Below are 25,174 nucleotides of genomic sequence, written 5' to 3'. Positions count from 1 at the left end.
TGAGAGAGAGAGATTTAGCATCCTTTTTTTTTTTTTTTTTTTTAATTTGGTTATCACTTTTCTCCACTGTATGTTGGGGAAGAGGCTACCGCTACAGGGAGACTCTGCACGCTGCGATGACACGACACACCTACGCCGGCACGAGGAGACCAATAATGCCAGCGTGCTCTGCTGCTGTGCCGCTGTGTGTGACGTGACATAAGACCCCGGCTGTGCTCGAGCCACCCACAGTGACTTTGTATACTAGGCCTTCCTCTCGGGAGTCACCCAAGGACATCATGGGTTTATACATGTCGCCTCCTCCTTTTATCCTCGCTTATGTAACTCGCATAACGTGCTCTTCCTTTGCGGACGCCACCAGCCCGCTCCGCTCCCCTTAAACCGGAGCATTAAAGCGGCCGTTCCGGAAAGGTGACGCGGCCGGGGACCCCTGTACCAGAGGGCGCTCGCACACGACACGTTGGCTCATGCCGGCCCCCGTGCAACCGAGCTGACCGGTGAGCGACGAGCAATGAGCAAGCGGAGAAGTGACGCGACGGGTGCCCCACCAGCAGGCACCCTGCCAGGCTGTGCATTCCTGTGGCGCTGATGTAATGGCTTTTTCTCGCACCCTGCTGCTGGGACGGAGCAGTGGCCACTGTGCGTCTGAAGAAAGCGCTCTCATTAAGAGCTCTGGCACCCAGAGAGGAGTGCGGTGATTAGTCATGTTTTGATGAATTACCAACTACTTGCTTTACTTAGAGTCAGATCTAGCAGTAGGGGGTTGAAAAATTAATTTTAGTCATTGTGCAAAGTCCCTTCCTCGAGTCGAAGTCAGGGGCGTTCTCAGCTGCGTGTCCTCTCCGGTCGCGCACGCACGGCTTACTGCGATGTGCTTTTCCAGACATTTATTGCGAGTCTTAAATTTCAACGTTCAACTAGTCTGTCGAAGATATTCCATTCCGAGGGGAAGAATATTTATGAAACTGCATCCACTTTGTCTTGCCAAGAATGAAAGTCGGGGCATGGTGGAGTATCCACATCACTCGCACGCAGCCTCTCTGCGTGCCACAGCCAGCGTGTACCGATCGTATTACAGTAACTGTTGTTTCTTCAGCCGAATTATTGAAGAATCTAGTTTCCCCTTTTGAAAAAGTTCCTGACTGCACATACAGGGTAACTTCCTGAAGAATATTCTTTTGTCATGCTAACTTTCAAGCATTTACATTTATTCATTTAGCTGATGCTTTTCCCCAAAGGGTGGGGCGTGGTGGCGCAGCGGGTCGGACCGGGTCCTGCTCTCCGGTGGGTCTGGGGTTCGAGTCCCGCTTGGAGTGCCTTGCAATGGACTGGCGTCCTGTCCTGGGTGTGTCCCCTTTTCCCTCCAGCCTTACACCCTGTGTTGGCGGGTTAGGCTCCAGCTTCCTGCGGTTCAGACAACATGTGTGTTTTTTCCAAAACTAAAGCAATTTAGGGTAAAAGTACCTTGCTTAAGGGTACTACAGCTAGAGGTGGGGAATCGGACCTGTGACCTTTGGATCCAAGGGCAGTAGCTCTAACCCCGACACCACCAGCTGTCCCTACACTGTATTTTCCACATAAATCCTAAACATTTCACCGGACATCCTAAATTCATCGTCAGTTTATCTCCATGCTTCAGAGACATAGCTGGGAATAAATGTTATTATAAACATCAGTGTTCAGCATAATTGTTAATAAAATAAAATTAATTGTTAAAATTAAATATCAGTGTTTTTTCTGCCTCGACACCTGAAAACACAAACTAAATTATTAAAAGATGATCGGTAGCAGAATGAACACTTTATAAAAAATAAAAATTATTTTAGTGCAGCTGATACCATGAATCCTGGGTCTGTCCTGCAGAGGAATTTACAGCCACCTATCAGTTGTGTCCATAGCGGCCCATCCCGGAGAGGCTCTATCAGCAGTAAACGGTGTGACCTGTGGTAAACGGTGGTAAACTTCTCACAGGGTCCAGAGCCAGGTGGGGCAGGGCATCCGCTTACGGGCAGTGCTCCGGGTCCTCCTCCGTCACCTGGAAATCAGGTGTGGGGTCAGGCGGCGTCCCTGTGGATCAGTGCCACGGGAGCCCTGATCCTACCTGCGATGCCGACGTTTCGCACGGTGAAGTTTCGTCCAGGTCCGAGTAGCACGAAGTGCTACTTTTTCTTTCCGTTAACGCTCGTGTTTTTCACATCCTTGTAAAACGTGCAAAAGGCAAGTCGAAGCCATTCAGTAAAATGTGCAAATTGGTGTGTTTATTGCCTGTTTATTCTCTTTGTATTATTTGCAGTAACTTGGTGCTGAATTTTATGCTTTCATTAAGTTAGTTTTATGGGTCGGAGCACATGCTGCACATATACCATTGTTAACTTTTTTTTTTGGTCCATTTACTATGTTTCACCACTTAAACATCGCACAACGTCAGAGGTGTAATTACTGATATTCATTCTGTGGTCAAGCACATGCCGCAAGATGTGTTTACCTGTCTTGTTCTTTTAAAGTTGCTCTGGCCAGGTGCCAGGAGAGCCCTTCTTATTGCGGCGTCCGTGCAGCGCGTGAGGGCTCGGCAGACATATGCCGTTGCGTGGGGCCTGCGAAGAAGGTGTGAACCCCGGATGGAGATGTGAGCCAAAGAAGGCGCGCTGCAGGTCAGTCCGAGGTGAGGCCTCCTGCCTCCCTGGGTTCAGCGAGAGTTCAACTGCATAACATTAGGCAAATGAGCAAGACGGACAGTTCGCGATGGCTGCGGCTCGTGGAGGGGGGCGCTAATGGGCTTGTCGGAGGCTGACGGACAAAGGGGGCCGGGCTTTGTGCCGGTCCACAGGTGGACCGAACTGGGCGTCACGGTCAAGGTTGCGTTCACCGGTTATCAACGTGGCCGTCAGCCCCGTTGGACTGGAGGCCGACTCCGCTGCCGAACGCGGGGATTGCGGTCGCGTGCGGAGGACTGTTCCGTACCCTGCTTCTCTGTATTTTCCATGACCGACATAGTCCGCGGAATCCCACGGCAAATGTAGAGAGGTTTGCGGCGAATATGAGTAGGGCAGTAGGTGGCGCCGTGGTTAGGGATGCTATTTTGTAATACGAAGGTTGCTGCTTTGAAACCTACTGCACTCTGCTGTAGTACTCTTGCTCAGTGTATTTACTTTCAGTGTGTAACAAGTATAAATGGATAACGTTGACACCTTTGTGCAAGGCGACTTATAGTAGTCAACTAAAAGGTTCATGATGGAAATTTTAAAAGTCCTGTGAAAAGTATAGCTCCAGCGTTGTTATTACTCTGGCATGTAGCAGTAGGGGTTTGGATGGGGTGAAGCGGTACGCAGAGGTACTGTTCATCTCAAACGTTTATTCAGACACCAGCACCAGGGAAATAACGCTGTCGGTCCAAGGAGCCTATTTCCTTCAGGATTTGCACTCCTAGTCAGCCTTCCCAGCCTGCTCAGCCCATCATTTCCCCTAGAAGTGCTGCCAATGGTTGCGTACTTACATTTTTCCCCATAATGCAACTCTCTAAATTTAACAGGTTTCCCACTTAAAACAGTAACGCGAGTGATTATATTATTATTATTATGTTATCTCCCAGCACATTTTCTCAATTATCCTCATTTTCCTGTACTCGGACAGAAAGCGTAAAGGAATGAATCCAATGGATGTCTCTTTCAGGCGGGACACTTGCGCCCTGTCCGGTTCCCGGCTCCGCTGGTAGCGCTGCTGTCGGCGGTGTCGGTCGGAGCGCTTCTTTTAAGCAGGGGAGTGGAACGTGTCACAGAGCCGTGTTGTTCCCAGCGCTTCCACTAAAACACACACACACAGAGTCACCGCGGTGGAAGTCTGGCCTGTTGACAGACAGCTCTTCTTTGGGTGGAAGGGGTTAACGTGCGAGACCTGGGAGGCGCTTCGTCACGCTCACACACACACACACACACACACTGACGGGGAGAGAGAGAGCGAGAGGGAGAGGGAGAGCGAGAGGGGGGGGGGAAGGTGGGGTCTGAACACACAGCTGCTGACCTTCGTCTCAATCCACACAGCGTGATCGTGGGAAAGGAGACCCCCGACAGACGAGCGCGAGCTGAGATCCGTGGACCCGCTGAGGATTTTTGGCCATAGAATAGTACTACAGTGACTAGCGAGAGGACCCTGCCGTGGGACGGAGCGCCGCTGCGCGCTTCACTTGCCGTGGATGACGAGCGCGAGCCGCGGGTGACCGTGCCGCTAAACCTAGGAGCTCGCTGGGATCCCGTGCACTTCGGTCGGAGAGGCAGTCGGGAGCCGCCGCCGCTGCTGCTGCTGCTGCCGCCGCTTCTTCACCGCAGCGATGTGCGCCGTGCCGTCGCGTGGGATTTGCCCGCTTTGAGTCCTGCGCTTTTGTGTCGATGTGGATCGGGCCCGCGCGTGACGCGGTGCGGATCGGATCGCTGTGGTGCACGCGGAGGGGGGGAGGCAGAGGAGCGCATCAGCCTAGTACGGAGCGGCGGACACACCGGAGGCTCCCCATGAGCAGGAGCGCGTTTCTCGCACGCTTCCCACGCGTGTCCGAGCCCACGTCTTCTTCTTCTTGACTCGCCCAGCATTCATCGTCGCCGCCACGACCCGACCGAGGGCTGCTCTCGACCCCTCACCCTCCTGTCTGATGGTGGCGGGCAGAAGCAGGATCATCCGCGCCGTCCTCTGAAAGCCCCCGGCCGCCCGGTTGCTTCACGGTGGAGTCGCGCAGCGCGGCCGTCCCGGTCTCCTCCGTCGTACCATGTACGAGAGCGTGGACGTGGTGGGCTTGAACCCGAGTCCGAACCCCTTCCTCATAATGGATTACTACAGCCCGAGCAGGGGCTGCCTCGTGCCGGAGAAAGGGGTGTCCGCGGGGGCGCATCCCTACGGCGTGTCCGTGAGAAACCAGCACTGGAGCGGCTCCAACCACTGTGAGTGCGTCCCGGCGCCCGAGCGATCGCGACGCGAGCACACTGCACGGGGCCACCAGGGGGCGTAGTGCTTAGAGCGCGCGCTGCACTCCAGGGTTAGGTTCGAATCCCCGCCGTGGTTGCTCGGTTGCTTGGTTGGTTGGTTGCTTAGTGCGCTTGAGCGAGGCACTTAGCCTGAAGTCATACCGGCACGTCAAGGGTGAGCGAGAGAACGGCTTTCATCCCGCTGTGAAGTTCCGTCGGCGCCCTGGAACATTCGCGTGCGCGCGCGCGCACGTGAAACAGAAGCGCGGTGTGTCTGGAATACGTGCGCGCCGCCTACACGCGCGGTGTGTGCGCGCAGAGAGATGACAGAAAGGCGCGTAGCCGTCAACAACACGCAACTCACAGCGAAGTGTGTGTGTGTGTGCGCGCGCCCGCGTTCCTGACCCGTGTTTTCGGTGTTTTTATCGTCCATTTGGCGAAGTGTCCTTTTCCCACCTGAGAGACGTGTCGGAGGCAGCACACTCGACACTCCCTCAGCTCTTCGGGTTGTTCTTATACTTATTGAACGTACACGTTTCGGGCGGACAGCTGCGCGCGCGCGCCTCTCCAAGTTTGCAGCGCATTGCGTCACTGTGCGTGTGAATGATGTCCACACTCGGTAAACGTGTGTGTTTCCGTCGCTCGTAAGTAAGAATAATACGCGGGATTCGAGTGTGAACGAGCTGAGTGTGTGAGTTTTGCGTGGACTGCGTGCGAGGCCCACGGCGATGACAGTCGTGTGTTTGTGTGTGTGTTCGTACCTCACTAGCTAAACCGGGAGAAAAGGACGAGCAGAATTATCCAAACGTGACTTAGAATGTAGTTACTAATTTATTAGCTGGATTGTTGTATCCAGCCCTTTTTACTCTGCTTTACAATTGCAATTTATGGTAGATACACTACTACATAGTTCCGTCACTTAGTGGAGTACGGAGTGTTACTCTTCATGGAGGAGCTCGTGAGTGAGTCACTACACCTTGGGGGGGTTGGCGGGGGTGATCCCTCAGGTGGTGTGGAGATCTATGGACTGGAGTGCTGGGGTTTGATCCTTAGACAGTGGCCTATCGAAAGAAGACCCTCTGCGGAATACACACACTCACACACACACACATTTTGCAGTGCTCCATGCGAAAGCCCCACTCCAGTTATCCCTCTTCTCACACCTTCGTGTCCCACGCACACAGTAGAGAAACTCATCCCCCTCCGCTGTCACAGCCGTATTGACCCCCCGGATGATGTCTCGCGTGCTCGTTCACGTTCGATCCATTTTTTGCAGAAACACCATCAAATTTGCGTAAAGCGCCGTTCTTCCCCTTACACACGGGCTGTGATAAACCTCAAATTTACAGGCGTTCGCTTCCCCGAATCGAGGAAATCCCTCCGATTTCAATAAGCGCTTGTCCCGAGCTGGGTCGCGATGGTCCGGAGCCTATCCCTGAAGCGCCGGGCGCAAGGCTGCGGGGGTGCACCCTGGACGGGGCCTCAGTCCATTGCGGGATAGTCTGGGGCGTTTTCTTTCAGCTAAATAAAAATTTCCAGGTACTGTTAATTAAACCTTCCTATTTTATACCATCTCCTATAAATTTTACACTTTTAACGTGTGTCTGACTTTGTGATTTAGCTGTGACTTTTCTACACTCGTATTTAGAAAAGTATTTGAGTTTGATTACGGTTGCGAATGTTTTAACCACATGTGAGTAATAGGTGGAAATCCTGTATGTTGTGGATGTCATTCAGGTGGCGAAACGCAAGCCGGAACATTTATTGAAATTGTACGAAAACAAATGAGGTAAATTCAAAAGATATTTCCAGTGACGGTAGAAAAAGCTGAATTTCAGTTTAAATCCAGCAATCCGTCGGTGGCGTTTTAACAAGGGATGTAAAACGGGATTAGTTTCGGAAGTTTTTGTCTTTTGCAACACGGTACTTCTATGATGTGATTTAGGTAGCGGCTAGTTAATAACAAACTTTAAGGTATAACACCTTTTAACATTCACCTGATGCTTTTCTCCAAAGCCGCTTACAGTGTTAAGGTTACAATATTTACACTTTTATACAGCTGGGTAATTTTACTGGAGCAATTCAGGGTAAGTACCTTGCTCAAGGGCACTACAGCTGGAGGTGGGACTCGAACCTGCGACCTTGGGGTCCAAAGGCAGTAGCACTAAGCACTTCCCTACCAGCTGTCCCTATTGGTGTAGTGGTTGGGGTTGGTTCCTTTGGATCCTGCGATAGTGGTGAAGAAGCTCTTGTACTGCAGCACATCATCAGTGATGGTCCAGTTGGGTTTTGTTGTATCCTAAGTGTGAAATATGCTGAAGAGTGTGTGTGTGTGTGTGTGTGTGTGGTGTAGTGGACAGCGTTCATCATTCGTTCTGTGTTATTCTGCACTGTTCACCCTCTAATCTCCATATGGAGACGCGCTGTCTTCAGGTCACCTTATGGTCCAGATCTCACAGAATGACCCACTTTCCAGTTTCTTCTCTTTTGTTTGTCTACGATATTGTCAAAATTATTGAGCGTACAGGTGTCTGTGAGGTTGTTTCACAAATATATGGTGTTTGTTGAGGAAAAGAGTCGTTTTCTTGGTAGATGACCTCCACGTGTGTTTCCCAGGGGCGCCGACGGCCAAGCCGAGCTTTTCCTGTGAAGAAGAAACTCTTGGCGAGGGACGTGGTTGTGGCTATCCCACCTATTTATCGTGAACGCTCAATTTAGGAGACGAGAGAAAGATCGTCAAGGAGGTCGCGTAAGGTGCCCAAACGCATACGCTTCTCCCGCATCTGTGTCGATGGAGGAGGCGGAGCTTCCACACGCGTCGACTGCGCGTTTCAGTCGGCGGCTTCGTTACGGGACGCGAGGAAGAACGCGGTGCTCGTCGTCTGTAATTCCGTCCGTTCCCCTTCTGTTCGAGGAAAGTACAGGCTGCGTTTCTGCATAAAAAGATCTGCTGTTCATCTTTGTGTCTGGCGACACAATAAATGATGAACGGCAACGATGGCGCGGCCTGCCGAGTGTTATTTATCAGAGTTTCCCATCGCAAACAAAGTTCAGGGCTGAAGCGCCCTCCTCTTGCCGCCCGCTGCTGAAAGGGGTCCATCCATTTCCTGGCTAAATAACCCGTGGCAGTTAGAATACACAAAGAGCAGCGCAAAGCCATTGAGCGCAGTTATAAAGTGAAATTGAGGTGCCACTCATTGCATTCTTGTGCTGGGCTAATCTGCAGCGCCCTCCAGTCGCGGCGCACACCTGCTTGCCGTCGAGCTTGTTTGCTTTTCACATAAGCGGATCGAGTGGAACGGGCGGAGACCTCGTCCGCCGACCGGGACCCTCGCCATCGCTGGGAGCGAAGGAGCTGCGCTCACTGGCCCGGTAGAAGGAGTAGTAACGGACTATGGTGCTTCCAGTCGTGTGTTGCGTTAACAAACGGACGGCTGGTGGCGTAGTGGTTAGAGCTACTGCCTTTGGAGCCAAAGGTCGTGGGTTTACGTCTATTTATTTAACTGACGCTTTTCTCCAAAGCGACTTCCAGTGAACTCTTTGTAGTGTTACCAGCACACACACCTTACTCACCAAGGTGATTTGCACTGCTTTTACACTACTTTCACTCTCTGTGTGTGAACCTGAACAGCATGTTGTTGGAGTGTGGGAGGAAACCAGAGCACCCAAAGACTTACACTGCTAGATACACTACTTACAATGGGTCACTCATCCATACATCAGTGGAACACACTCACTCTCTCTGTCACTCACACACTATGGGGGAACCTGAACGGCATGTCTTTGGACTGTGGGAGGAAACCCACGCAGACACAGGGAGAACATGCAGACTTCCCATAGACCGAGCGGGGATCCAACCCACGTCCTTTCGCACCACCTAGGCGCTGTGAGAGCAGCGCTACTCGCTGTGCCACCGTGCCACCCGGTTTGATTCCCACTTCCAGCTGTAGCAACCCCGAACAAGGAACTTACTCTGAATTGGTCAAAAAAAAATTATCCAGCTGTATAAATGGGTGAATAATTGTTAGTTGTTTTTGGAGAAAAGCTAAATGAGTAAATGTAGATGCACGAATAGAGCGCTGACGTTTGTGTACTTGTGCAGAAATCCGTCCCGCCGGGCTTACGCTCCTAATGCTCTCAAAAACCCAAGCGCTCGTGTCGTTTCTGAGTCCGGCGCAGCGTCCGTGCGTCATTTGGTGTAACTTGGACTCGGATTATCGTCGATTGCGGGACGCTTGGAACGCTCCCCGTTTGCCCCTGAAGTTCTTGCATGACATCAGTGTGTAGAGCAAGTTGAGATCTTTCCCCCTGTGTCTTTCATCTCCCATCGGTGCAGTCAAGCAGGACCTCCGTGCTCTTTATTCACATTTTTGTGGCCTAAGGAAAAGGGGCCATCCGTTATTGCAGCGAAGCCACCGGCGAAGTGGTCAGCATGTCCTGGTGGGAGATGCCGGTGTTTTGTGTTGGACTGCGGAACAGGAGCGCGTGGTGCATTTGAGGTTTGCCCGGTGTTGCTGGCTCACCGCTCGCAGGCACATCGCTGCTCCAGCACCCCGTAGGCGGTGTCAGCCGCCCCAGGTGGGAGAACGTCTCCTCCGTAGAGGGAGAGCGGCGAAAGTGCCGCAGCCCCTCTCTGAAAGGTGAAGGCCACCGCGCGCCGGGGCCGACGCTTCGTTTGCCAAGCGGCTTCTGCAAAGTCCTCCGTGAGGTTCACTGCACATTGGATGTGCTCAGCTGAACGTCCACAGGAGCGGAAATTGCAGGTTAGGAAACGGGACCGTGCACCAGAGAGAAGCCCGGCACGTTCGGAGAAGCGTGCACGAGTTTCCCTCTTGGTTAAGAATGATACGGAAGTTTGCTCTCGTGCTAATTTGTGGACTTCGGCTCGTCTGCGGATTTTCGGAGGACGTTCTTCGGGAATTACGATGCAGGCATGTTACTCGTTTTAATAAAAAAAAAAAAAAAAAAAGAAAAAAGTCAAAAATAATCCGAGCCTTTCTTCTGATCCACTGGAAACATTAAAATGGATTTAAATTCAAATTAAATCCACTTTATATCAGTCCCAAACCGATTCCGGTGTTCTGCAGCGATTATGGGCTCATGCATGAAGGAATGCGCTTGGCCTTTCTCACATGACGGTCACACGCGCTGCGACAGGACACATGATCGGTCCTGTGTGCAGTGGCCTGGAGTTTTAACCCTCCTTTGTTTCCGCCTGTAGCCCCTCCCCTGGACCAGAACAAAGGCCCACGGCGCACAGAACGTGTCCGCCGTCCTTGCAGCTCTGCCAAAAAAGCCAACCTCTAATCATCCGCCATTGAGGTCTGTTACTGGGAGCCTAATCTGACTCATGTGGTATTAAACTGCGGAAGTCCTTTTCCGAAAAACACACGGCGTTTTGATTGTTTCCCATGCGGAGCGCAGTCCTGTTGGATGTAATGTGTGGTGGTGAGTCGGGGCGGGGGGGGGAGGGTGGTTCTGCTCCACTGACTAAGTGTAAACTGGTGCGGTTTCTTCGGATTGAAGGTTGAGCTCCACAAAGTGCGGCGAGACCGTTGGCGACGGGATCGCTCTCGTCTACGCTACATGGAAACTGCGGCCGCTCTGTTTGGATTTGGCGGATCGCGAACGCTCCCCGCGTCGGGCACAACCCGCGCTCTTTAAGGATATGGGTCTGGCAGCAGACGCGCAGTCGAAACATGCGCACGCAAGGCTGGGAAAACAAACGCGGCGGTGCTGGCGTGCTCTTGGTGACGGGCCACGCGAAAGTGGAGCAGCGTTTAAGGGCGACAACTGGCAAAGGACAATGACCCTGTCTCTTTAGGAATGTGGGAGTTTGGAACCTCAGATCAAGTCCCGTTTGTGGTCTTCTCATCTGCTGGGTGAAGGGGTGGTGGGGGGCGGGGGGGTTGAGAGAGGAACTCATTAGAAATCATTAGTCATGTAAATGGAAACCAATTATTCTTCAGTGTACTGTAACTAAAATGGCCAAAATGCCTGAGGGTTCCTGGAAGGATTTCTTCACCCCGACAGATGTATTGCGAGCAGCTGCGACCGACACGCTTCTCTTCCTAAGTGACTTTGTTGCTGATGCTGCTTAGGCAACACTTTCTCCATAGCAGATTACAGTTTTACCCGTAATTTCGTTTTGTTCCCTTTTTTTTTTTTTTTTTTTTTTTTTTAACTTGAGCAATTCAGGTTAAATACCATGTGCTGCTGTGTGACAGCGGTGGCTCCTTTTTTTTTTGGCGCCCTTCGAGTTGCCATTTACGCAAAAATCTATTCCGTGAGTCTGTAGCAGTCCTGGGCACATACAGTACTGTGCAAAAGCCTTGGACACTTAGATGTTTCACAAAAATATTTGTTATAGATGATTATTTAATGTCTTCTGCATTAGTGTCAATGGGAAAGAGCATATTTTAGATTTCCAAGCATTCCTTTTGCAAAAAGTTACAGTATTACAGTAAGGGTTTTGTATGTTGTTAAAGAAAGAAAGTACACACACACACAGTCTGAAACCGCTTATCCCAAGTGGGGTCACGGTGAACCAGATCCTAACCCAGCAACACGGGGCGCAAGGCTCGAGGGGGAGGGGACGCACCCAGGACGGGACGCCAGTCCATTGCAAGGCACCCCAAGCGGGACCCAGCCGAACCTGCCGGGACCCTGCTCGGGACAAGCGGTTGTTGACAATGGATGGTTAATAAGCTTTGTAGGAAATTAATTAAAAGCATTATTTTGGGAAGCATTCTCACTTTACAGCCCCCCCCCCCCCCCCCCAACCAAGTGCCTGTAACTTTTGCGCAGTACTGTAGATTGCGTCTAAAATCACGGCACCCATGCTTTGTCGTGCTCCTGAGGAAGTAGGTGGTTATGTACACGATCCCGCTATTCGGAGCTGCTTGCCTTCACCGTAGGAGGAACCCTCGGCACGCTGTTATTGTTGTTCACCGGGGCGCCCCGAGAGAGTGACGCTGAGCAACACGGCGCGAGGCTGAGAACAGCAGCTTTTGCCGCGGCGCTGGAACAATGAAACCCAAGCAGCTCATCACGCCATCGATCCGCTGGGGAATAATGGTCTATGGAGATGTACGATGTACAGCAGAGGAGTGAGCGAGAAGACTAGGATGCAACTGAGCTGGTGTTTGAGAGACGGGTCGTTTTTTGTTTGCTGAAGATGGTACCCTGCTAGGAACTCCTTATTGACCCCTCCTCAGGTGAGAGCTCGCTTGTAAGGGAATTAAGGGAGAACACTGGTCGGAGGAGAGGCTGAAGCCTCGGTTTTACTCGTAAAGCCCCAAACAAGGGTCAATTTACTGAGCAAAGCCCACTTTGATGAACAAAGTGGAGTGGAGAGAAAGGACTCTGTCGGTGTCATTGATTCATTGTTCCTTAAAGAGGACGGGGGGAACGGCAGGCCGCCTGACAATGGGCTTTCATCTCGCTGTCAATGATTACTTGCACACACACACAAGGTGGGAATTGAAAGTGCTGGGTGGGGGAGGGGAAGTCAGGGGTCTTCTGTAAAATATTCATAGTTTGTTCATTTAAATCAATTCCCGTATATGGAATCAGCCAAGCAGCAACTGTCAGAAATAGACGCGCTCTGTTTTAATCGCTTCCTGGCTTATCTCTGCAGATGGTGTGTCTGTAGCGCCCTTTTGCTTTTTTTTTTTTTCCCCCCCCACATAGACGCAATGCTGAGCATGGATGGAGGGCTCGCTGCATCTCCTCTGCCCCACGGGGCGCGAGGAAAATTTGCAGCGGACCAATGCGGAATTTAGTTTGTTTTTGAGGAACACGTTGCACGGGTTCCAGTCTGCCTGGGACGTAATCGATAGAGGATGATCGAATCGAGGGTCGTGCGTGTTCTGATCCCTGGCACGTTTGAAAGGAGCCGTGCCAAGATATTTTTTGGGGAGAAATTAAGCGGGCCTAAGCCACTTTGAATCCCGGTGAAACGATTTGTAAGAGAATTTGTATCACGCGCCACCGTTGGTGTTACAGTCAGTCCTACGCGCTGCCTTTTGCATTGGGAGCGTGCGCCGCGTGTGTCCATCATAGCGTTTGCTTTCACTGCTACCGGCAGCTTTTGGAACTATATGTCCTCCGTGATGTTGTCCAACGCAGAAATTCACGCCATACAAATTTACCGGAGGCTACCGGAACACGGTTAATAAATTAATTTAGAAGAATGAGGTCACGCATTCAGTGCCGTGGTTTCCTTTCGGGAGCACTGGGGCTTCTTTCTTCGCTCCGGGAGACGTCAAGCGGTTAAGAGCAAACAAAACCAGGCCTCAATCAGAACAGAATATTTCTTTTTTTTTTTTTTTTTTTTTTTTGTAAAACACGTGATTTATGCTATCCGTAAGGCTCCGTAACACGGGAAAGTTCACCGGTCGCTGGTTTACCGGAGTGCAGCACTGCGCAAAGTGTAAAAATTTCTTTCAGCGGAAGTATTGAGGTTATACTTAGATTTGCCAGTGGCGCACGCCAGGCCCTGAGCGCTGCAGTGACATTGGTGCACTCAGAATGTGTTGCCAGGGGAGATGTTCATACCCATACGGCATCTCCGGCCTTGGTCTTCACACCTCCCGCTCTGCCTCCGGTGCCTGTGAGAAGAGGCCAGGTGTTAATGGCCCTCCATTCTCTGAGGAATTCGGGCCATGATCCTGTCAGAAGGAAGGCAGACACTTCCTGGGGGGTGGGGATGGGTGGGGATGGGGGGGGTAGGCATTCTAGTGGGCTTGAGAGTGGGGGTGTTGTTTTTACAGCACATGAGGTGCATGTCATAAACTCACAAAAAAAAAAAAAAAAGGCATAAAGCTAAAAGGAGACAGGCCATAAAAGCCGGTCATAAAGAGGGGGCCAGGGGCTGGATGGCTGGAATCTTTCCTGGGGAGGGGCTCCCGATGCCAGATCTGAGTGGGGGAGGGGCGGGGGCGGGGGCCCTGGTGAAGGGAAGAGAGCAAAGGTGCACCGTACATTGTGGGCTTGCCGCCCCATCTGTGCTCTGCCTGGCCCCGTGACGCATAAAGGGCCTTGTAAAGAGGCTGAGAACATTGTTAAGTTTCGTCAGCCAGGCGGAGGAGTGGAGTCGCGGCTGTGGACTCCGGTGGAGGGGAGCCCACGGTGTGGGTGACGAAGGTCAGCACCGCGCGACAATCTCCTACGAGTGCGGATAATTCACGCATTGTCCCTTTGGCATCTTGTCTTTACTGCTCATTCCGTGGCAGCAAGGGTTAGGGGATGCTTTTTTTTTTTTTTTTTTTTTTTTTTTTTTTTAAACACACCCTGGTCCCTTATTTTCAACAGGTTGTTGGCAGACTTTGTGCAGCCACACCAGAAGCCTAGATTACCGTTCGGGGTGCCTTACCTGTATGTCTCATAATGACAGGTGAGCTGTGGCGTGGGAAAGGATTAAGCAGTCGCGAGTGAAATGGGGCCCGGTGCTCCACTAATCCAGAGGAAACTGCTCTTCCCACACGTGGATATACTGAATTTTGCAATCGCACATTTCCATGAACGCATTCGCCAGCAGGGTGCGTAGCGTGTAAAGTCCTCGTGGCCGAAGGACTTCCGGCTACACGCTTGCCGATGTGGGTCGGCGTGTGCGTGGGGCAGCCTGCCCAGGAATGTATGGCATGGCCCCTGGAACCCAGATCGGAGTGCTGCGGCGGCGATCCACCTGGGGGAGTACCTCTAGTCCCGTGAGCTCCGCAGACGTTCGTGGGGTACGCCGACGCCGGCCGCGCGTCCGCCCACGCCGCTCAGCGCCGTCGGCCCCTCTTAAACACGCACACGCGGGCTCTTGTTTAATCAGAAATGTGCGGCAGCATTAAAGAGCGGTGCCGGGTAACCGATTAACCCGAGCGCTCTGGTTAGTACTCTCTCGAGAGGAAGGTCAAGGAGGCTGCATTTGAAAGCCTGGATTACAGAGGCATGGGGTGGGACAGGTAAAGCAGGTTTCATCACCGCTGCCGCTAGATGTTCAAAGCGAGCGATTTTCCGCCTCTCGCCGAACCGTCAGCGCGCTTAACGAAGGAGGTTCCGACATGCTTAATAAAGATGTACAATCGCTCACGCTCTCCTTAATTCCTGCCCTTCCCCTGGCTGCATCCTCTCTGGATTAATACCGAAAAATCTACGCCGTATTTTACATTCACGTTTATTCGTTCAGCTGACGCTTTCCTCCAAAGCGACGCACGACGTTAATCTACCTACGATTACTTAGCCATTTGTACAGCTAGGTGATTTTTTTAAGGGTGTTTTCCCCTTAAAGATGCGTTGAGAAACAAGTCTCTACTCGGGTCCTCGTGCGTCGAGCCTGCGGCGCCCACCGGGCACTCCCCAGCTCATGAGGGACAGGGGAGAGTCAGTGGGAACGGCGCCCCCCCTCCCCTTCAGCCGCAGTGTTTGCCACTTGCTTTGTCATTCTTATATAATGATGTGGGGGCTGACCTTATCAAAATGTCACCTCGCCTTATCGCACTGGAGTGGACAGCTCACACACACGCGCACAAATTTGTGCCAGCTCTCCGTGGAGCTCGCAAAGGAGCGCCACACGCGGCCTTCGGGGGCTCAGGGTGTGCCCACCCTCCGAGGGAGGCCCCTCGATTTAAAGAGAGCGGAACCGCACCGTGTCCTCCCTCCCTCCCTCCCTCCCTCCCCGGTCGGCTCAGAAATAAGCCACTCGCTCTCTGCCCGGCGGCCCGAGCCGAATGTAGGTCAGCGGCAGGGCCCGAGCCAATGACTGCGCTGCATCTCTCGTTACCGGAGGCCTGCAGAATGGCACCTCCACCGACCTGGCTCGCCTCCTTGTGCCGCTCAGGCCTTTCCCCACCCGCTGCCGGGCTGACTCTTTCCACCAGTCAGATATCGCTGGCCCCCGTTTTCTTGTTTCCGGAGCCAGATGTCTCCCAAAGGGTCATTGTCGGCCTTCTCCAAGTCCCAGTCGAAAAATGTGTGTGTGGGGGGGTGGGGGTCTGCTTTTTCTCTCCTTCCATACACCTCAGACCAATAAATGATAAAACGATGCTCCCTGTAATCTTGGCGGACTCGTTTCAGGGACGCTTTGGCGTTTTCGGGACAGGCTGTGCTCTCCAGCTGTTTTTGGAAGAAGGATGAAAAGGACCCTTGTTGGCCCCTGCTGGAGAACCTGCTCCGTATCACATAGTTGGCCAGTTTGTGCCTGAATGAAATTCCTTGACGCGGCGAGGAACCGCGGAGCGTGACAAAGGCATGTCTTTTCTGTCGGACGTGCAGCGCCGAGCGAAACCCGACGCCCCCGCGAGAGCGCGGAAAGACGACCTCGCTCTTCCTAATGTTGCGGTCGGGGCTTCTCCGGCAAGCATTACATCACCTTTATGAAAAACGGCATTTCTTCTCGCCCCGTATCGTCTCGCGGTTGACGGAACCCGAGCCGCTTTTCGGAGAGTGATGCTTATAGCATACCTCGGGCTGGATCTCATTCCGACGCCAGCCTATCCTGTGTCAGCTTTTTATTTTTTAATCCCTTCGGCCTGAAACTGAAGCGTTCGGTATTTGCAGTAACATCATCCCGACTGTCTGGTGTGGCGTCGGCTCTGGCCCCGGCTGAAGGCTTGCGCTGTCTGCACGGAGCCCGTCCCGGACGGATCCCAGCCTGTCGAGCGCGTACGCGCGGGATAGTCTCCACTCGTCCCGTGTCCCTGTCAGACAGCGAAGTCCCACCTCCGGAGGATCCGTTTGCCGGCATGCGCGGGACAAAGCGCCCTATTGTTACCCAGAGGTGAGCCCGGGTGTTTGCGTGCTGCCGGGAGTCATGACGACGCACGAGTCTCCACGCTGCGCTCGGGGTCGAGCTGCGCCCTGAGCCTTTCGTGACGAACTCGCAGCTCGGGAGGAGCGTCCACCTCGCTTTCTATTGACGACCCTCAGCAAAGACCTTGAGAGCCGCAGCAAATGACACGTTTACCTTGCCGTTCGTCCTTTTAGTTGATGGTCTTTTTTGTTTTGTCAATTAGCTCAAAGTTATGACCTAGAGGTACTTGATTATTCTCATCTCTTCGCGGTACAACCGCAAAGTCTCTCCTGGCCCGTATAAATGAGCAGCCCTCAGGTTAGACGTCTGTCATGGCCATCAAGGTACCTGCAACCTCCTAAGTGCTGCTTGTTTGCAGTGACCACCGCTGTCCTGCAGCTTCTTCGACACGAACCGTGGTTAAGCTGTAATCGTGGCACCGTAGGCCGCGTTGCCGCGGTGGTGATGAAAAGCTCAAGGATCACCGCTGGTTAATGGACCAGTTTGTCGGGAGCGGAGAGAGGCTCTTCTACGTGTGCGAGCGTGCGTGGTTTTGCTGAGCGATTGGCTGTTACCGCTTCTCGGTCTCGGTCGGGCTGGGCTTCGTACGGACAGTTGTGTGTTAAAAGCGCGCTTCGGCATCCCAGCTCTTCAGCCCCCGGCAGCGCCGAGATAGACCCGGATCAGAGGAGGCCTGCTGGGCACCCCCTCCCCCCAGCAGTGAAAAGGCCCGAAGTTGTTCACAAGGGGGCGGAAGGAGGGGATTAAGACTTTAAGTGGAGGGCTCTGAAAGCCCATTGAGTCCTTTTGTAGAAAGGCGCTGTGCAGGGAGAGGAGCAGTTAAGATGTCACTGCGTGGGGGCCTTCCCCCCCCCAGGCCTGGCAGTGCTGCAGAGGTCATGGATTGGGGCGTCCTCTCGTTTGCGCTCCGCGTCATCGTAGGCGACGAAGTAACGTATGTTTCGAGTCGTCTCCAAAGAGCGGTCTTCCGTTGATTTTCGCATCTCCACATGCCTGTAATTGATACTCTTTCCTGGATTTTGAGATATTTCCGGTAGCGCTGCAGTCATGTTCTGGGTTGCGGAGAGCTGGAAATACGAATGTTAAACGGTGTCCTTGTGACCTGGGCCTTGCGGTAGATGCCCTTCCATTCCACCCTTCGGTGTTGGCGAACCTTGAGAGATCTCAGCGGCAGGGCTTACTTTAACCGCGGTCGCCGATCTAGGTTGGTCGCGGCACCACGAAACCTCACTATCCCAGTCCAGCTTCAAACGGAGAACCGGGCTTTCTTTTGTCCTCCGGTTCTGGCCTATTTTTAAGCACGGCCACACCTTTTAACATCCTTGGCATGCTTTGCTCGTGCGCATACCCTGTGGCAGCACTGCATATTTTCGGCCCGGTGCCAGCTGGATGGTAACCGCGTTTGTGGCAGGTAGCTTTCCGAAATCACACGTGTTCCATTCCTGTGGCGCTGGGTGGCCCGAGACCGCACGTTCTACCCCGAGAAGCTGACTGCTTTCTTGCCAAACTACCGGCGAGGTGGCGCAGTGGTTAGGACACCCACCTTTGAACTCAAAATAAAAAAACAGGTTGAAATCCCAAATCCTGCTGTAGGACCCTCGAGTAAGGTGCTTACCCTGAATTTCTCCAGTAGAGATTTACTCTGCTGTTCACATGGGTAAACTCTGTAAATTGCCTTGGAGAAAAGAATCAGCAAAATAAATAATAATAATCATCATCATCATCAAACCTCAGGTATGCGAAAGGTCCATACATGGAACTGTAGCAGAGCAATACTCGTCAGCTCAAACACACAAAACTCTCTGTCCCTCTTATATTTACATGTATCTATTTAGCAGATGCTTTGTCACAATTTGTCCATTACGTTAGGAGAAAGAGAGACATAGTTGCACACGTGATTCTTAAGTAAACCTAGTTTGTTTCTTTCCACTTTATGTACCAATGTTCATCGCATGAGTAGGTGCACAAAACTCCAGATAGACTAATCCTGATCACTTTCCTACAATTTTAATTTTTTATATTTTTTAACGTTTTTAAATTTATTTTTCTTTAATAGGTACACAAACATCTACATACAATACAGGAGTAGTGGCTGTGTAAAGGCTTATCTGGGCATGATTATAAAGTTACGGAGCATGAACATTTACACCATACATGAGCCTGAGAGATCATGGGGTAAGTGAATCTAGAAAAGGTGAGTTTTCGGACCCTTCTTGAATGTAGACAGAGTTTCTGCAGTTCCGAGCGAGAGGGGGAGGTCATTACACCATAATGGAGCCAGAACCGAGAACCTCCGTGCTTTACCTTTCGTGTGCGGGACCGCCAAGCGGACTGGTTTGGCTGCAGCGGTTGGCGCTCTGTGCACCGTGATTTGAGCAGTAGAACCCAACGTGACTGTAAGAAGAGAATACCTATTTGTCGCACCTTTCGAGACACCCCCATGTTATTTTCAGTGCTTTAATTCCTCCTAGATTAGCGCTAAATGTGTGCCAGCTCACGACTCTTAACATCGAGTGGCCAGGGCAAGGCTTTCTCGCCTCCCGCTCTCAAGGTCCTGTTTGCATGATGGCCACATTGAGGTGGAAATCTCATGAGACTACAAGCAGAACGGTTAATTCCCTGGGCCCTCGCCTTATTACAAACGCTCGCTCTGGGTCGCAGCAGCTGGTTTGATTGGCATGGAGGCAATGCGTGGATTTCCTCCGGGTGCTCTGGTTTCCTCACACACTCCAAAGACATGCTGTTCAGGTTCCCCCAGAGTGTGTGAGTGCCAGAGAGAGTGTGTTCCACTGATGTATGGATGAGTGACCAAGTGTAAGTAGTGTATCCAGCAGTGTAAATCACCTTGGTGAATAAGGTGTGTGGACTGATAGCACTACATAGAGTTCTTTGGAAGCTGCTTTGGAGAAAAGCATCTAAGTGAAAAAATATAAATGTCAATGTGAGAAGGAAGTACCTGCTCAAACCCCAAACAGGTGTCTCCTTCTCCTTTCGTGTCTTTGGAGGAACCTGCTGTTGGCTCCTTAGCCTTACCTGTTGAGGTTAAAGCCCTTCGGCTTTCTATTCGAAAGATCTTGCTGCCCGGGATAAAGGTCCCGCATGTTTATTTTCCACTCTTGCTCTTTTACTCTGTTTGACTTTGCAGAACGTCGTGCCATCGGAGGCTTGGCTGGGTGTCGGGTACAGCTTGGCACAGCTCCAGTATTGTGAACAGCCTGCTTCGGTAAATTAAGAATGCGGTATAAAATGACCTATATCTCCGTCCTATTTAACACGTTAGTGTGGATTCGTCTTCCGTTCAGTCATCGGTGTTCTCTCGCTTGAAGCGACGGCAAAGGCCTGCCGGACACCGTGAGCGTGCCGTCCTGCCCGCGTTCCCGGCTTTCTCAGAAGTGCTTATCTGCTCAGACGTGGCCTCAGAAGGCTTCCGTGTCTTCAGCCTCTCGTTCCACCCAATGCGCTTAAGCCACCTTATTCAAAAAGTAATCTTCCTGATTGAATCTTTTTTTAAACTTTGCTGCCGGTTCTGGCTGTATAAAAAGACTTTGGATACACGCCGGATGCCCCCCGCCCCGATTGCGGCACCGCTCTGTCTGTCAGCGGACCGCAAGGTCTGCCCGTTTTCTAACGTGTATGTTCGCGGCCAACATCCCGCATGTCCCCAACCGACATTGTTCATTTGCTGCGGCTCCCTGTCCTCGCGCAACCGTGTTTTCGGGGGGGCGGGTGGGTAAAACGCGATCGGATCTCCGCAGCCGGCACTCGGCCCTTACAGCCGTAGGAAACGAACGAAGCTCGGAAGAGTGTGGAGAGAGCCGCTCCTGGGTGCGGTGGGATGGGGGGTGACCTCCAAGAGAAAAGGTTCATGGGAATATCAGTCAGCTGACTGCTGGTCAAGGCACTCGCGTCTGCCTTAATGCTTGCCTGGACTGCTTCGGTCTGAATTCGCAGCCCCCCGTCTCTGAAACGAGACTAATAACCTGCTTCCTTGACCTGGCCTACTTGATGCTGTTTGATCTCATTGTCAGTGCCTGCAGAGGCTTGTCTTCTTCATTAGGCACGGCGCAGGCACGGCGTGCTTCTCCGGGAAGAGTGCCTTAACAACGGCAATAGGAGCTGCTCTCCCTCAAGACTCCCTCCCTCCCGCCCACGTCGACGGCTGCACCGCTGCCTTCTGTAATTCTGTGCCCTATTTCTCCCGGTCCCCCTCAGTGCTGCCCTTCGCCGCTCCCCCGGTCCTCCGTTTCCTCCAACGGAGCCTGCCGTGCCTTTCGTTAATTCATATTGTCATGTGGGCGTCGCAGCTCCTGTCTTTATTTCCCCGGTCCTTGGCATTTACTGCGTTTCGTTTGTGTTGTTCCTCTGCTTCAGTGCGTGACACACACACACAGAGAGAGAGAGAGAGAGAGAGATGGAAATGGGAACAGAGAGGATTTGTAGCAGGCTCGCTGCCACTTTCAGCCACTTGCTCTGCTCCCCTCTTGTGCCACTCGCAGGAACCGTTTCCATTATAGATGCACCTCTTTGCTTGGTGGGTGTGATGGGCACACAGGGGTAGGGTACACGGTACGGCAGTACATAGGAGGCTAAAGCTACCCGAGCCGTCCCACCTGTAGCCAGCTGGCCTGGCTTTACCCTCGGATGTATTCGTTCGAGGGACAGATTTCTCCAAAGTGACATATAGCGCTGGACGTGCTACAGTAAGTGCCCTACTGTCACTGACCCATCTGTACTACTCATCAGTGTAATTCACACTAGCTGCACGGTAGAGCCACCGGTGCGCCGGAGCAGCCTGAGGATACCCATCCGAACCCGGGGGAGAAGATGCACACTGAGGCCCGGGAATCGCAAGGCAACAGCGCTCCCGGCCGCACCGCTTTCCGAGTTGTGGATGCGCGTTAAGCCGTGCGTCCTGCTCTCGAATGCGGCGAAGGCCTGCTCCGTCGTGGCGACCTAGGGGAGCAGCCCCGGGAGCCTGCGTGCCAATGGAAGAGGCAGGCTCTCGGCTTTCGCAGTAAGCAGAGGGATCTGTGCAGGAAATGAGCGTCTGCTGTGCGTCTCCAGCCCATATTAAAGAAAACACACACACACACACAGAGCTTAGGGACCCCAGCCACGTCCGTTCCCGGGAAGTCAGGGTACGTCTCCCGCTGACAGAACCCCACCGGAAGGTCGTATATTGTGTCTATGAGAAGTATGTGTATCTGTTTTTCGGGAGCTGAACCTCAGCCAAAAAGCGTGCGCGTGTCGTGATGACGTCGAGCTGCCCTCATTATGCTCAAATTGGCCACCGCGGAACCCCTCGAATGGAAAAAGCGCTCGTCTATCATCGTTACAGTACGGCGAGCGTGATGGGCTTGCGGGGGTTCTCCTGCGTCGTGAGATCGGACCGCATATGTGTCTTCCGCTCTCGGTCCCTCGTCCGCTTGGTAGTTAAAGCACGGCAGCGATTTCGGAGCCACGGCGGTGTCGACACGGATCTCGCAGCGCCTCGGCGTGCCCTTCGCTGCGTCACAATGCCGTGAGCAGGGGCGGGATGGAGGTCCTGGCCGGTCGCTGCTCTCCCATCGAATCCAGGTCAGACAGCCTGCCGGGCGAAGGGTGGGGTGGAGATGCTCCGCTGACGCTGTGGCTGACGGGTCGGAGAGCCCGGGAGAAGCAGCGGCCGAGGACGACGTGCCAGCAGCCTGCAGACCGCCCACCCGTGTGTGTGTGTGTGTGTGTGTGTGTGTGTGTGTGTGTGTGTCTAGGTGTGTATCTGTTTCTCCTCCACTCCTCCAGAAGCTTATGTGGTTTTCCTCTGAAGGACAGGGCCAGGGCATCTCATGAAGTCTTTCGAACTCGGAAAAGGCCATCTCTCCGCTCCCTGCGAGGCATCCCCCGCACACTCGTTCGACTAAGCGCGTGAAAGCTCCTGGGAAGATTGACATTTAAACACCCTTTACTTCGCGGAGGCCTCCCGCAGCTTTCGGGAGCACAGAGACGGGGTTGCGGTAAATGGGGCAAATGCGACACGGCCAAGTGCGCGAGCGCGAGGCACACGTAGGCCTGGGTGCGAGCGCCCGTCGGTTACGGGCGGTTTAAGCGGGCTTCGGCCCTGCTTCACAGCTGCAGCGAACATGCCTTCATACTTGCCTGTCTGCCTATTCCAAGTATGTCAGCTGTGTCTTGCGAGGAGAGAGCAAGGTTGCGAGAGGTCACGTTAACCCGGGATCCCTCAGGGCTCCGGAGTTTGCGTAGAACCCGCCGGTTGGATCTGCGGTGGGACGATGAAGGGCCGAAGCCCCGGTTGGCCGGATAACCGGTGCGTTCACCGCACAGTGACTCATACCCACATACCCAGAGGGCTTCGCGTTGGAGCGTTTCTCAGCGTGCAAGGACCTAGCTCGGGTTTTCTCCAAAGCGACTCGATTTTAAGCTGTTACGTACGGTGCTTTACCCACTGATACAGCTAGGTAATTTTTTACTGGACGAATTCGGGGTAAGTGCCTTGATCAAGGGTTTTACAGCAGGAGGTGGGATTTGAATCTGGGTCCTTTCAGGGCAAGGCGTGAACTCGAACCACTGCTTCGCTTCCTGAATGTAACGGAGAGGAAGAACCCAGGTCTGGGGCTGAGGGGATGCTGCCAGTTAGTGCCCATGTACAGTACAACACACACACACACACACACGCGCTGATGCACAGATTGTTTCAGAATTGAGCTGAGAAGCTGAAGCAATCACGTTGCTCTGACCCCCCCCCAGATCTCTTCTCCTCGTCTTCGGTGGGCTATTGTTGCCATGAGGAAAAGTAGGCAAAAGAGCACTAGAGGCAGGCGTGCACGCGCACACACACACACACACACACACACACACACACACGGGTGGCAGCAGCAGAGGAGAATGTCACAAAGGCAGGCTTTGTCATGCTAAATTCCACCACTTCTCTCTTTCTCTCTCTCTTCTCCTCTGTTTCGTTCCCGCCGCCGCCACGTCCCCCTTCCTCAATGATCTGCTCTTTAAATGCGAGAAAGCCCCTGGCTGCCCCCCTCTCCGGGAACACACACACACACACACACGGAGTGTCTCTGATGCTTGCACCCCCACTGTCCCCCCGTTGAATATTTAAAGGCAGTAACCACTGGAGGTGGTAATATGAGGACCTGAATGCTGTGCATGACAGTGGCCCAGCTGTTGTGCTGCTTTGTGTGCTCACATCATGAGGGAAAGTGTTTGCTCAGCCATGCTTTGCACCCCTCCCTTTAATCGCGAGGAATTCGGCCCCTTTGACTTCCAGTCCTTGTTGCGCGTTTGACCCGAAAGCAAGGCTACGCTTCGCCGTGTTAATGAGATTGACCTCATCGGCGTCTCGAGGGTCCGCTCTTCAAATGTCACAGGTGTCGCCCCCCCCCCGTCTGCCAGCACCGCGGACCTGTTGCTGCAGTAGGGCTCGTGTGCATTCATCTGGGGCAGATGGCAGATACGTGTGTTGGGGTTACACCGGCAGGGTTTGGGTTATCGCGGGCAGATCGCGTCCAGGCGCCTGGGCCGTGCCGCTCTTTCTGTCGCACCGGAGCGTGCTTGTTCTTTGCATAGGTGATGCAGGCTCATTTTGTGCAAGGAGCTCCTCTGGGGCTCGGCATATCCGCAGCTGTCCTGCAGGAACTCGTGTTCTTCGGCCGCTGATGGAAACGGAGAGGAGCTGGTAGTCCAACCCATAGAGCGAGCATTGTGAGTGCGTCCGGGGCCCGTGGAATTGGAGACGCGGTTCAGGCATGTTCCCTCGGCTGGATGACACGTGGGAGTACCTGTGGCCGGAGGTGGGTCTGAAGCTCTCCGCCGCCGTGTAGCGGCTCGAAAAAGCCTGCTGGGATCGCGTGCGGCCGGCAGGGAAAGCGGGCGTCGGATCCTCCCCGAAGCGGCACGCTGCAAACGCACGGAGACGAGAGCAAACAAACCCGTCCTTTTATACATTGTCCTGTCGGTTCGTCAAGCAGCCTTTGAACCGCCTCGACCGGCGTGAGATCCGTCTGGCGTTTGCTGCGCTCCGTACGTGACTCACAGCGAACCCGAAGCTGGGCCCGAAGCCACTGCCGTGCGATCTCACGCACACAATGGGGAAATGGGTATAGCGATTAAGGAACAGGATTTGTGACCAGCAGGTCGCTGATGCGAATCTCGGAAATTGTTGTGCTCGCGAGCGTGGTGCTTACCCGAATTCCTATAGTAAATGCATCCAGCTGTCTAAATAGGCAAAAACACCGCGTTTGGTGCCGTCGTTTGCTCCGAGCGAAGGCGTCTTCCGAGCCTTTCCCAGGCGTTTCAGGTCGAAAAAGAGCGGGAAGCTGAGACGAGGTGACGCTGGACTGCCAAGCGGTTAAGCCCGAGCTCTGCCAACTGTAGGACTGAGGCGAGGTTCCCCAGAGCCTGCCTGCCCGCCTGC

The 25,174-nt window shown here is 53.2% G+C and overlaps 1 protein-coding gene across 7 annotated transcripts in view; it reads left to right on the top strand.

Moving 5' to 3' along the window:
• The window catches only part of raraa (retinoic acid receptor, alpha a), a 159,793-nt gene that overhangs the window by 113,278 nt on the left and 21,341 nt on the right, over positions 1-25,174 (top strand). Inside the window, exon 1 of one of the 7 annotated variants that reach the window (XM_029249490.1) lies at positions 4,222-4,925. The exons of 4 other annotated variants lie outside the window; for them this stretch is intronic. In XM_029249490.1, the coding sequence (XP_029105323.1) occupies positions 4,754-4,925 (172 nt within the window). In that variant the 5' untranslated portion in view covers positions 4,222-4,753. Of the gene's footprint in view, positions 1-4,221; positions 4,926-5,558; positions 5,594-9,606; positions 10,398-25,174 lie in introns of those variants that run through there. 2 more of the 7 variants (XM_029249496.1, XM_029249494.1) reach the window with 2 other exon arrangements.

Source organism: Scleropages formosus, chromosome 25 (genome assembly GCF_900964775.1).
Source record: "Scleropages formosus chromosome 25, fSclFor1.1, whole genome shotgun sequence".
NCBI lineage: Eukaryota > Metazoa > Chordata > Actinopteri > Osteoglossiformes > Osteoglossidae > Scleropages > Scleropages formosus.
The sequence above is the reverse complement of the archived record's forward strand: the minus strand, read 5'-3'. Positions and strand labels throughout refer to the sequence as shown.